The following is a 13,073-nucleotide window of genomic DNA, read 5'->3' as shown; positions in this document are numbered from 1 at the left end:
TATTTTAACTTTCTGGGTAGTTAAATAATTGAGTGAACATGTCCCTAAATGGGGATTTCTGCTCTAAGTAACTGAGGTTTTATTATATTTCAAAAGTAAAGTTTGATACTTTTTTCTTTTGAAGCTAGAGGTGGTTCTGAAAATGAGTCAACTGCCAGTATTTACGTAAGTGTAAATGAGTGCCAAGCTCAAAGTTAATACATCTCAATCTTTTAAAAATATTTTAAAATACCTGACATTGATTATAAGGCAAAAAGGACATGAAAAAGCCATCACCACAACTAGGAAAGTATATCAAAGTAGAGAAGAACAGATGATGTGCCAATAATCAGGTTTACAGAAAAATAATGTAAGCATGGAGTAACTTTAGTATGACAAACAAAACCAGGAAGTGCCTTAAATTTAATGTTCATGTTATAAAACAGAGTGTCTAGTATTTTAGATAACATACCACCACATGAAAAAATGTATAACCTCAATGAATAAGAAATAAAATTTTAAAACAATCATGAGAAATAATATGTCTCTTAACTATTAAAAATACTGAAATTGAGTCTGGTAGGACTCTGAGAGAGAAGCAGCTTTACGACTTTGCTGTAGGCATGGTATCAATACAATCTACCTGGAAAAGACACTAAAAAGAGCTATAAAATCATTCATATTTCTGGATCTGGTGATTCTACTCTGAGGCTTCTGCCCCAAATAAATAATTCAAGGAAAAAAATACAATGCAAACAAAAATATTCATAAAAATAAATAACCTGAATATGCACTTATTAGTACATATGGGAATGGCTAAATAATGATATATTTACACAAAAGAACAATATATACTATTAAAAAAGGCAACTACATAGTTTAGTAGTACTCAAATGTTTATTAGAAATTATCTTGGATGAAGAAAGAACACAGAGTATCCCTATATATTATATACAATGAAAGAGAATAGGCTTTGGGATCATTGATAAGAACTGCTGAGAGCCTTCTGAAATACTGCCTAAGAATTATTTACAATGTCTGTCAAAATGTATTGCCTAAAATGTGAGCACCAATTATAATCATACGTAGAAATACATACCCATTATAACTGGAAGATATACATAATTCTAAATTTTAATGATTATATTTGTTATATAAAGTTACTTAATTGCCTAGTTTTAAAATATCAACTGTCTATGTTCCCATGCCCAAACTCTTAACTTCTAACTCTTCTTAGCACCACAGGAATTTAGAGCAAGAAAGAAATACCTCCCTTTCCATACAATATAGACAAGAAGGAAACAAACACAGAGAGATTGTGTAATTCCTCCAAGATGATCTACTTGCTTGGACTAGTCTCAATTTTTCCACTGGTTTCCCCCCCAAAATCATTGCTGATAGGAAAGAAAAAAAAAAAGAACAGTTCCACGGTCTCTTACCTGTACAGAGAAGTCCATCTTTGTAGTAAAGTGCATACACTCTGGCACTGTGCCCAATTAATGATGAGGTTTCAAAGGCTTCATGGTCCTCCAGTTGCTTCATTCTCAAAATAGCCTTCAAATAAACCTTCTTCCAGTGCAAAGCGTCCTGAACAGAATCATCTATCTGCCAGCCCAAATTTTTACATGCAGTCTGCCACACCTCTGTACAGGCACTTATCACCTTATTCCACTGTTTAGAGACGAGGCAGCATGTGAGTAAAGTCTGAGGATCGAGCCATTTTAACAAATAAAAACTGAGCTCCAAGGGTAGGAGTTTGAGGAAGTCCCGCTTGAGGAGAGTCTCCAGGTTATTGGAGAGATGCCTGAGCTGGACTGCCCCACTCAGACTAATCAGGTGATCCAGAGTTTCATTTTTCTGCAAGTCCGTCAGAGAAAGAAATGTAACAGAAATGTTATCAAGCCATGTCTCAAAGTCCTTTCTCTCCATAAGGTTATGGAAAAATTTACCTGTGGCACATCAAAATATTGTATTAGTTCTGCTCAAAAAGACCGTCCAAGCAATACTGCTAACAAATGAAGTATTAAAAATTAGTGTAAAAAATCTGGCATTACAACTTTATGCTTAGTTACTACATAACAAATTTACAGTTAATACACTGTATCTGATATTTTTCCATGCACACAAAAGAAAATACATTTGAGAAAACATTCTTTAACAAATCATGATCTCTGAAACATAAGTCAATGAAGCTTATGTTGCTGTGTGTGACTTGCTCCTTTTGACGTCTAGCACATGCTACATGCATTTTCACAAAGATTTACAAAGCATTCATTCATTATGAAACAATGTATTCTACAAAATATACCCCTCCTTCATCAAAACCATCATAATACAGTTTCCTTAACATATTCTATTTAGGCATTAAAATCACAAAAATAAGCACTATGATGTGACAACCAGAAAGCAAGTCTAGAGCAGTAACCTGAGACATTAGTTATCATGCTAGGTAGGCAAGACCTGACTTGTTACCAAAATCATAGAACTGATTACTGGCTTTTGCAATAGATGTTCAGGAATAAAGGTTTGGGAGAGAAAAATAAGCAGATTTAATAAGTTATGTGGTTCAGGTGTTCTGGTTCTTCCACTTCCTTTATGGCACTGCCTGTTAGAACATGAATTACCAAAGGCCTTATTTGACTTATGTAGTAGTCTTTTTTTATAAGCCTCAGATGAGCTGGTGACAATTCTTAACCATGTGCCCCTGAGTCATGTGGGTCCTAGAAGCCTGAACAATAAGTCAAATTAGTATTCCTGATGCTTACAAAACACCAAACACCAGGTATCATCATCTCTACTTTGCAGATAAGGAAGTTACAGGTCAGAGACGGTAAGTGATTTGCCTATAGTCAACAGAGCCAAAAGAGCAGCAGCACAGACTGGCTGCAGTGCTCTCAAGATCAGGAATTTTCTGACCACACCAAGCTGCCTCTCTTCGAAGTCAGCTACAACCAGGAGCATCACAACCTGGTGATAAGATCTCAGGGCACTGTGCCAGTCTGATTATACCACCTACCCCTGTAGGATAATGACAAATTACTCCAGGGCTAAATGGAACAAAAAAATTTACAAGTATCCAGCATTAGTGTGTGTCAAGGTGTCGAATCACTCTTAACAATGAGGACTAAACTAATGAAAAGAGAACAAAAATAAAGCAAATCAATAAAAACCATCTTTCCCAAGATTGTCCGTACGTTGTCAGATGTTAGCGCTGGGTGATGAAGGTTTATTACTCTCTTTATTTTTATGTTTAAACATTTCCATGATTAAAAAAAAGAAAAGAACTTTCCTTCTAATCTGATCAATTTCCCACCAGACTGTCAAACTTTTAAAATGTATGTCCAAATTAATGTGGAAGAGGAAAATAAATTCCTTTCTATATATGTCACCTAGATCAGGTTTACACAAAAAGCCGTATCTTCCAACTTTGTTAATGTAAGGTGAGTAAAACCATTTTTATTAATTTCCCCAATATCAAATTTGGAAGAATGTCATTGGGCAAAAAGCAGTAGAAGCAACCAAACTTTTCTAATTATATCATCTAGTTTTGTTTTTTTAGAACTGTGAAGTCTCAGGGTTTGGGCTACATAGGATTTATTAATTTAAGGATTTACTTGGCTATCAAAAAATAATCAGTTCACCAAAAGTTTTATCAACTTAACACAAGATAGCAAGCCTCTTCTCAATCCTAACAATCTTCTATCTGTAACATTTCTAAAAAAATATTTACTTTAAAAATATCATCCACAACAAGACAAAAACAATGGTTTTCTGTGAACATTCACACAAGGTCACAACAGCTGATAATACCGGCCAGTTAAAAACATACACCAGCCCTGGATGGTGTGGCTCAGCGATCAGAGCTTCAGCCCACACACCAAAAGGTTCATGGGTTCGATTCCTGGTCAAGGGCAAGTACTTTGGTGCAGGTTCAATCCGCAGCCCCATGTTGGAGCTAGTGTGGTAGGCAACCAATTGATGTCTCTCTTTCACATCAATGTTTCTCTCTCTCCTTCCCCCTCCATCCCTCCCTTCCACTCACTTGGGTGAGAATTAAAAAAAAAAAACATACACCAAAACGTGTGCCCAAGAATTGTATTTTACAGCAAAAAAGGGGAATAGGGTTTCCTCTAACACCTACATGTCTACACCTTCACACACACACAAAATATGCCACACATCCATCATAAAAATGCTTACATTTATGTAAGCTGAATTGTTAGACAAATTTGTAATATCCATGAAAACATTATCAGGTTTCCATCATTCACAAATAACTAAGAGACATCCTACAGCACGCCATGTGCCCATGACACCACAGAAGATTATGAAACAAGCTTTCCAGTGAGCACGGTAAGAAAAAAAAACAGCCATTTCTGAAATTTATATATTCTCCTAACTCCTAATAATTTTTTTCCAACTCTTATATTAGAGATTGCCCTTTAAGCTACGGAACCCCTTAAGGGTGGCTGTTTTCCAGTTCTTCATCTCTGATTGTCGTGAAAAAGGCATCTTTAATAAAGCAGACCCATTAACTCAGCAGAACACATGATTATAAAACACCATTCTGTCATGTTTCCCTAGACAACATGTTTTCGTTTGGTATCCCCTATACTTGTACACTGATTGGCATTCTATTTATTATTAAACAGTGTCTGCATCACGAAAACAAAAACAAAACCCCATCAGTTTTTACTTTTCTAAAAACTCAACTAACTTTAGAGGTAACTTTCTTAAGGCCACAGGTCTACACTGAACTCTTTTAGAGAGCCTCTAGGAATACAGATTATGTACTGACAGCATGAGGCCCCAAGGGGAAAAACTTCAGGAAGTGGGATTTCAAGTCAAAATGAGGAGGAGCTTTTAAATCATCAGAGCTTTTTAATCATGGAACAGCTGCCTCCAGAGTGGAGAGCCTCCCGTTACTGGGAACAGTCAAAGACAACTGGATACAAAGAAAGAATGAGGTGAATGAAATGCTCTCGTCAGTCAAATCTTTTACTCTGATTCTGCCACTTCCTATGTGATCATGGGGATGTTTAACTAACTCTAAGCTTCAATTTTGTCATCTGTAAAATGGAAGCTATCCTTCACCACGTGTACTCACAGACATTAATACCTCATTTGATTTTCACAACCCTGTGGAAGGTATCTGTACTACTGCCCTTAACTAATAAACGGGGAAACTTATGGCCCAAGAAGTACACTGACTTTCCTAGGACCCCACAGGAAGCAGCAGGCCCAACACTGTGCCCAGTTCCCACCCGCCCAAAACAAAACTAAACCTCTACCTCTAGGTCATATTAGAGATGACATTCTGGGTAAAATGCAGTAAATGCATTTTCCTCTCCTCCACCAGAACCTGGCCCGGTCAGGAACAAAAGCAAGACATTTGTTTTGAGTGAGGCGGCTTCCTCTTCCTCTCTTATCAGGCATAATCAGCAGTTAAACACTGCAGAGGCTTTCATATACACAGAATATCTTTTCAATATTCAAGAACCTGGTAACACCGGTTGCCTCCATAGAAAACTGAAGAGCCGAGGAATTGGGGTAAGGGGCCCCTTTTTGAATTTAAAACCATGTGAATATACTATCTATTTAAAAGCCGTCTTTAGTTTAAAAATTTCTAAAAGCCTTGAAACAATACAAAGAGAATAAAGTAAGGGCTCTGCAACTCTCACTTGCTGCCGGGTGACCCTGAGCAAATCAACTTCACCCATCTCAAAAACAACAGTTTCTTCACTTGTAAAACTGAGTTGTAACCACTTGTAACCATGAACAGCATTGCCTACAAGGGCTGTGGGTTTTTTTTTATATATAGGATTGTGTATGGAAAGCGTTTAGCACCGTACCTGACACACAAGGAATGCCAGTAACCATTATTATTTAGCATTAACATCGTTACCTTTATTTCAAGCGGCACCCCACATACACACCTGTTTCCATGGCATACCCACAACTACGGCGCAGTCTCTCACATTAGCACAGCGCTTGTACTTCATACACCACCTCTCCACACTTCATCTCTCAAACTCAGGGCAGCCCTGGGACATCACTGTTAACTCATTTCGCAGCTAAGGAAACTGAGGCAGTAACTCCAAGGTTCAATTTTCCCATCTCTAACATCAACTCCAGATCCTTTCAACCCGTTCGTCGCTCCCAGGTCCCCGGCTCCCGGAGCCGTGTTCCACGCGGCACTGACCTGAGCGAGCGCCCCGGGGCCCGGGACCTCGCGCGGGCTTCACACCGACTAGGCGCGCTCGGGCCGCCAGATCCTCGCAGCGGCCGGGTCCGCTCCGCAGCCATGGCGTCTGCAGGGAAATAAAGATAAACGGCCGGAGGTGCGGCGGGTCAACAACGGCGCCGGCACCTGAGAACCCCCAGCCCGACCCGGCCCCGCCTCGCATTCAGAACAGACCTGGACCAGCGGCCGCCGCTCACGGTCCGCAATCTCGCAGGGCAGCGGCTTCCGGTACTGCCTGCGTCATCTCCGTGCGTCCCTCCGCCCGCGGCGCGCAGGGGGACCGGCTGCACTTCCGGCCCCCGCCTCGAGGGGGTAAGCAGGCGGGCGGGGGGGCGGAGGGGAGGACGAGGGAAAAGAAGGCTGCGGCGCATGCGCAGTACGGCCCTCTCGACAGCTGTGCAGCGTGGACCTGAGCTTACCTCCAGGCTGTATGCCGGAATGTGTCCAGCGCATTTATGTTCCTTACCCAGTCTGATCTTGCTCTAACTCTGCGGCACTTTTTCTGCTATCCTCACTTTATGGAGGAAAGAGAGGAGAAGTTAAGAGACGAGTCCAAAGTCAAACAGTTTAGCACCTGTTATGTCCCAAACACTGTTCAAGGGGATGGGGTTAGTGAACAAAAAGCACAAAAATCCCTGACCTTCTGGGGGGGCTTATCTCCTAGTGGAAGAGATACACAGGTAAATAAGGCATGATGCAAATTTTAACAAGCGCTAAGAAAAAAAAAACTAAGCCAGTGTAAGGGGGTTGGTGAGGGAAAGAAGAGAATTAGATGATTAGATTTGAACCCCCACTCTTACACTCTGTGCCCATGGCCTGGTTACTTAACCTCTCTGGCTTTATTTTCCTTGTCTGCATAGCAATTAAAGTACCCTCCTCACCTGATCGTTCTAAGGACTAAGGAGATGAAACATAATCTTTAGAGTCAGGAATTAAACCACATGTTTCCTATGTGCCAGGTCCTCTTCTAGCCACTTTACATGTTATAGCCTCAGTTCCCACCACAACCCTACGTTGTAGTTACTATTACCAGCTCCATTTTTAGAGATGGAGAAACCCAGGACAAAAGGACTTTTCAACACAGGCCCCCTTCAGACTGTAAGTTACCCTTGCCTCTCCATAAGGGCTCATAAAACTCATGCACACACACACACACACACACACACACACTTACATGCATCTTATACCAGCAGTGTCCAATAGGACTTTCGGCAATGATATTCCCTATCTGTGATATCTAATAGGACAGCCAGTAACCTCTTGTGGCTATCAAACACTTACAAATGACCTAATCTGCCCAGTGGGGTATGGTTCAATGGTTGAGCATCGACCTAGGATCCAGGAGATGGAGGTTTGATTCCAGGTCAAGGCACATGCCTGGGTTGGGAGCTGGATCCTGAGTTGGGGGCGTGCAGGAGGCAGCCGATCAATGACGATTCTCTCATCATTGATGTTTCTAGCTCTCTCTTCTTCTCCCTTCCTCTCTCTGAAATCAATAAAAGATATATTTTTTAAAAATTACCTAATCTGACTAAGGAAATAAAATTTTAATCTTATTTAATTTTAATTAATTGAAATTTAGGCCCTGGCCAGGTAGCTCAGTTGATTAGAGAGTTGTCCCAATATTCCATAGTTACAGGTTCCATCTCTGGTCAGGCCACATACAAGAACCAACCCATGAATGCATAAACAAGTGGAACAACAAATCTCCCTCTCTCCAAAGCAATAAAAAATGACTAATTGAAATTTAAATAGCCACATGTGGCTTATGGCTACTATATTAAACAGCTTGGTCCAATGATATAGGCATAACACATAAAACAGTAAGACCATCACATATCCAGTTAGTGGTAGAGCACAGCCAAAGCTCCAAACAGCCTGAGTCCATCTAGGGTACTTGAAACATGGGAAATAAAAAATTGACCGTGTGAGGTGAAGCCAAGTATGGTGTCCTGAAAGTCAGGTCTCAAGAGAGCAAATTTGATTTAGTAGGCAACAGGATGTCTTTGCAGGCTTCTAAGAGACAGAGTCACTGTTGACAACATTATAAGAAAATTTAGGAAGACATGGGTACACATATCAGACAACCTCTATGAAAGGGAAGACAGTACTAAGGTAATCAAGAAAAAAGAGGAATACAGCCTGGCCTAAGAACAGAATGCTCAGTACAACTGCTTTCTGTGAAACACGAAAATATACTGGATGTTGTTCTTTCCTGAAAATAAACTTGCTGGTAGAAACGATGTCTGGGATAATTCCTACACATATATGCTCTAGGAAAGTAGCTAATGGTAAACATCAAATGTTCAGTCTCTTCAATTCAGGCTAAAATAGACATGTTGTTTTCCATTTTGAGATGATTACTTGGGAGAGGTACCTGGAATCCCCAAGGTGACATATAATTGATTTAATAAAGTTCTTGCATAGCCTACATTAGGAATTCAGAATCCTTCCCAATGAAACATACACCAAAGTTCACCATTTGTTTCTTTGGGGAGAAAAATTGCACCCACTCGTATGACATGTATTCCTTGATGTTTCATACATTTCTAGCACATGCGTGTATGGGGGCAGGAACTACTTAAACTGTTGAGTTTCTTGAGATGCACTCAACTCACACTACATGACATTTCTCCTTGTGTTATGATGCTGTGGAGAGGTGATGTGGGTGAACTGTTCGTTCAACTCCCATGCATACTTCACTAGGACCTGGCATAAAGACAAGGGGTCACTTTCAAGATGTACAGAAGATGGGAAGCATTTGAAGAGGTTTGCTTTTTTTTTTTTTTTAACTCTTTGTTCTGGATCCACTCTAGCTGTAACATGATCAGCACTGGCTTTCCTATACGGCCAGCAGGTATTCTGGGACAAAAGCTCAGGTTGATTGGCCAGAAACCTTACCCTTGAAGTCTGAGGCACAAAGTACTTTACTTCAATTGCTGTTTGACTGGTGTGATCCTGAGATACATTTGGACACAATTTGGCATCTGGACTCAGTCATTTCCAAAGCCCTGAAATTGCTCACAGACAACATGCAGGTAAGTTTCTTATAATTTTGAAGCATTTGCTATCTATTACAATAGACTTTGAAGTGACTGGAGTTTCTTCTATGTACAAATAATCATGGAGAAAATGGAAAGGAGTTCAGATTATAATTTCAGGAGTTTGTTTGGTTGTTTTTTCCTATTTAACAGACACGGAAAAGTAAAAGATGGGAGTCAGGATTCTGTAGTGGTTAAGAGTAAGCTTTGGAATTTGGCATATGTGAGTTCAAATCATGGCCCTATCCCACCCCCTTACGCATTGAATGATCTTGGGCAAATTACTAAGTAGCTGGATGCTCAGCTTAATTTTGAAGAAAACCTACCTGAAAGAGATACTACCATGGCTAGATGATTAAGGCATGTAAAGTGCTTAGCACAGTGCCTGGTCCATGACAAGTGTTCAAAAAGAGGTAACTATTATAACGGGAGGCTTTGTTGATGGAAGCTCCAATGAACAGAGGTTTAATTCCTTTAATGTTCCCTGGCTCTAATATATTACAATCCTGCCTATGCTCTCCTAGATGGAAAGTTGCCATCTCCTCTGATGAAGTGGCGGAAGCTTGGCACGAGCCTGTCCTAGATCCCTGAATGGGGTGCTGACCAGATAGCAGGAATCTGCCCATATTGAAAGACATGCCAGATGGATTAAGGGGCATTGTCCAAACAGACAATGTCAGAATTCAGTATTAGATTAAGTGGAAAAGTCATACTGGAAGAATGTAAATGTTTGATTGGTAGCCATTGTGCAGTGGCCAACAAAAGCAATGACGTCATTGAAAAATAGCCCTTGACCTTTGTAATTAGAGAAGAAACTGACCCAAGGGCTTCCATTCCAGAAAGAACACCATGTATTTTCCTACAGGCTTTTAGCACAATGATGCCACTTGTTATTTTATATCCACGTCTATTCGGGATTCTTCTTTGCTTCCCCAGTGTTTAACACAGGGCCTTGTATATAGTAAGCAGGCTTTCATCCAAACTGGCAAGAGAACAACTAACCAACATTTTATTCAGTTTCTACTTTGTGCCAAACAGTGAACTCGGCAGCACTGGAGAAGAGAGAGGCGTCATGCCTGCTGTCCAGAAGGCCACGGTCTAGCTGGAGACAAATTAACAAAAATAAATAATAAACACTTAGAATAGTGTATCGCTAAGTGGAATCAGAGGTACATATAGTGTGCGATGGGGGAAAAAACAGAAATGGAGATGAAGGTTGAATGAACATGTGTTCTTTTTCTTATTTAGGTGACATTCTGCAGACTTCGGACTCACCAGTGGTGTTTCATTCTGTTTAATGTTATCCTATTTCATGTCTTGTTTTTTGGGGCTGATTTTGTGGAAGAATACTTTCTGCATGCTTTGCCTTATGTAGATATGAAAGTTCTTGAAATTAAGGATAAGGCAAGAAAATTGAACATGGAGCCCCTAAGAAGTAATCTTTCCAAATATTATATCTTGAGCCAGTCGGAGGCATGTAAAGGGAAGAACATATTTTTGCTCTCTCTTATCTTCAGTAGCCCAGGAAATCAAACAAGACGGGACCTCATCAGGAAAACCTGGGGTAATGTGACCAGTGTCCAAGGGCACCCCATTCTCACACTGTTTGCTTTGGGAATGCCTATTTTAGCAACTACCCAGCAAGAAATAGACAAAGAGTCCCATAAGAATAATGATATAATCGAAGGAATCTTTTTGGACAGTGCTGAGAACCAAACCCTGAAGATCATCACAATGACACAGTGGGCTGTGACTTTCTGCCCTAATGCCTTGTTCATTCTCAAGGTTGATGAAGAGATGTTTGTCAACCTACCAAGCTTGGTAGATTATCTTCTTAATCTGAAAGAACACCTTGAAGATATCTATGTAGGAAGAGTTATCCATCAGGATATGCCCAACAGAGACCCTACTAGCCAAGAATTTGTCCCTCTTAGCGAGTACCCAGAAAAGTACTACCCAGATTACTGCAGTGGTGAGGCCTTTATTATGTCCCAAGATGTGGCTCGGATGATGTATGTAGTTTTCAAAGAAGTACCCGTTATGGCACCTGCTGATGTGTTTGTAGGAATTTGTGCCAAGTCTATGGGCCTTATACCCATCCACAGTTCAAGGTTTTCTGGGAGAAGACATATCAGATACAACAGATGTTGCTATAAGTTCATCTTTACATCTTTAGAAACTACAGATGCTGAAATGCCCTTGGCATGGAAGGAAATTAATGATGGGAAAGAATGTACACTGTTTGAGACTTACTCTGGACTCATTTCCTGCAAGCTTCTGACATACCTTGACAGCTTTAAACGTTTTCATATTGGTACCATAAAAAACAATGTCATGTATTTTGGTGATTAGCATTTGTTTTTCTTATAGGTTTGTTCTTTTTAAATTACCTCCTACCTTGCTACAGAAAGCATCCTCCTTCTTTGTGTTTCATGCAGTTTTAATTGTACTCAGAAAGTTGCAGTGTTTTTAGTGCCCAGATATACATCATATTGAAATCTCGTTTTAAAGAATTTAAGTTGGTATAGCATGATTCTTTTCAAAATAAACCCTCTTGTCCAGAAAAGTTAGAACATTAAATTTAATTACAATCAAAAGCCTTGTTTCTCTTTACAACTAGTGAATTAAAAAAAAAAAAAAATCACATTCTATGGAACTGTCATGACTCAGTGATAGCAGTGGTAACTAATTTTTGAGAATGCTCAGAATTAAAGAAAAGAAGAAATAAGGAATTTGTTTAACAAATGTTCATCTCGTCTGCAAACAGGAAACATTTTCCATTACATTAGTAATCTGAGTGGTGGATTACATTTAATTTAAAGTTTTAGCTGCCTAGTGTATATTAACTTAAACCTCACTAGTGTAAAGACTTAGGTCTCTTTTTGTGGAACGATTTTCAATTACTAATTACACAGTGCTTTACAGATGGGATGCAACACATTCACATTTCTTGTTATGTATATATACTCTATACCAGTTTCCTAGGGATGCCATAACAAAATACCGCAAACAAGGTGACATGAAACAACAGAAACGTACTTGCTTGAAGTTCTGGGGACTAGAAGTCTGAAATCAAAGTGTCAGCAGGGACATGCTCTCTCAAGCCTTAGTGGAGAATCCTTTCTTGTCTCTTCTAGCATTTTGGTGGTTGCCAGCAATCCTCAGCTTACGGACTCATTCCTTTCATCTCTGCCTCCACCTTCACATGCCCTTCTGTGCGTCTGTCACGTCATATAATATTTCTTCTGTGCTGTGTCTGTGCCCAAATTTCCCTCTCCTAAGGATACCACTAACTGGATTAGGGCCTACCCTAATAACCTCATCTTAACTTGATTACATCAGCAATCAAGCAAATCAATGACTTAACTATCTTGAAATAAAGTCACATTCACAGGTACCAGGGGTTAGAATTTCCATGTATCTTTTTGAAGGATGCAATTCAACTCATAATACACACTTCCTGATTTCTCTTGTACAATAACTGGGCACAAAATCAGTAGTTTACATCCTGGGTTCTTGGGATTTTAGGTGTCCCCACAGGAATATACTTTGAAAACCTCTCCATAAGACTTGTTGGTTAAATTTTTGAATATGTTACTAAACCTTACTGGGCCTGTTTGTGTACGAAATCAGCCTTGTAGGGATTATGGACTAAGTGAGATATGGCAAGTGTTTAGCATTAGATTTGGCCCATAGTTAAGTACTCAGTAAGAGGAAGAAGCAGCATTTAAGAGCACGAGTTCTGAGTTAAACAGCTTAGTTCCAAATATCAGCTCCACTTATTTGCTGTGTGACCTTGTGCAAGTCTT

At 39.9% G+C, this 13,073-nt stretch overlaps 2 protein-coding genes across 2 annotated transcripts in view; one reads left to right on the top strand and one right to left on the bottom strand.

Moving 5' to 3' along the window:
- FBXW2 (F-box and WD repeat domain containing 2) overlaps positions 1 to 6,477 on the bottom strand; it is a 29,313-nt gene extending 22,836 nt beyond the window's left edge. The window contains exons 1-3 of the mRNA XM_016213716.2: positions 6,398 to 6,477; positions 6,182 to 6,290; positions 1,419 to 1,928 (exon numbers count right to left, since the gene is read on the bottom strand). Coding sequence (XP_016069202.1) covers positions 1,419 to 1,908 — 490 coding nt within the window. The 5' untranslated portion in view covers positions 1,909 to 1,928; positions 6,182 to 6,290; positions 6,398 to 6,477. The remainder of the gene's footprint in view (positions 1 to 1,418; positions 1,929 to 6,181; positions 6,291 to 6,397) is intronic.
- A 2,778-nt stretch (positions 6,478 to 9,255) lies between these two features.
- On the top strand, positions 9,256 to 11,616 carry B3GALT9 (beta-1,3-galactosyltransferase 9). The gene is made up of 2 exons (XM_016213665.2): positions 9,256 to 9,261; positions 10,513 to 11,616. Exons 1-2 carry the CDS (start codon positions 9,256 to 9,258, stop codon positions 11,614 to 11,616), a joined length of 1,110 nt encoding a protein of 369 aa, XP_016069151.2.
- The last annotated feature ends 1,457 nt before the right edge of the window (positions 11,617 to 13,073 follow it).

This window comes from Miniopterus natalensis, chromosome 12, assembly GCF_054644295.1.
Source record: "Miniopterus natalensis isolate mMinNat1 chromosome 12, mMinNat1.hap1, whole genome shotgun sequence".
NCBI classification, from domain to species: Eukaryota; Metazoa; Chordata; class Mammalia; order Chiroptera; family Miniopteridae; genus Miniopterus; species Miniopterus natalensis.
Note: the sequence above shows the minus strand (reverse complement) of the source record. Positions and strands in the feature narration are given on the sequence as shown.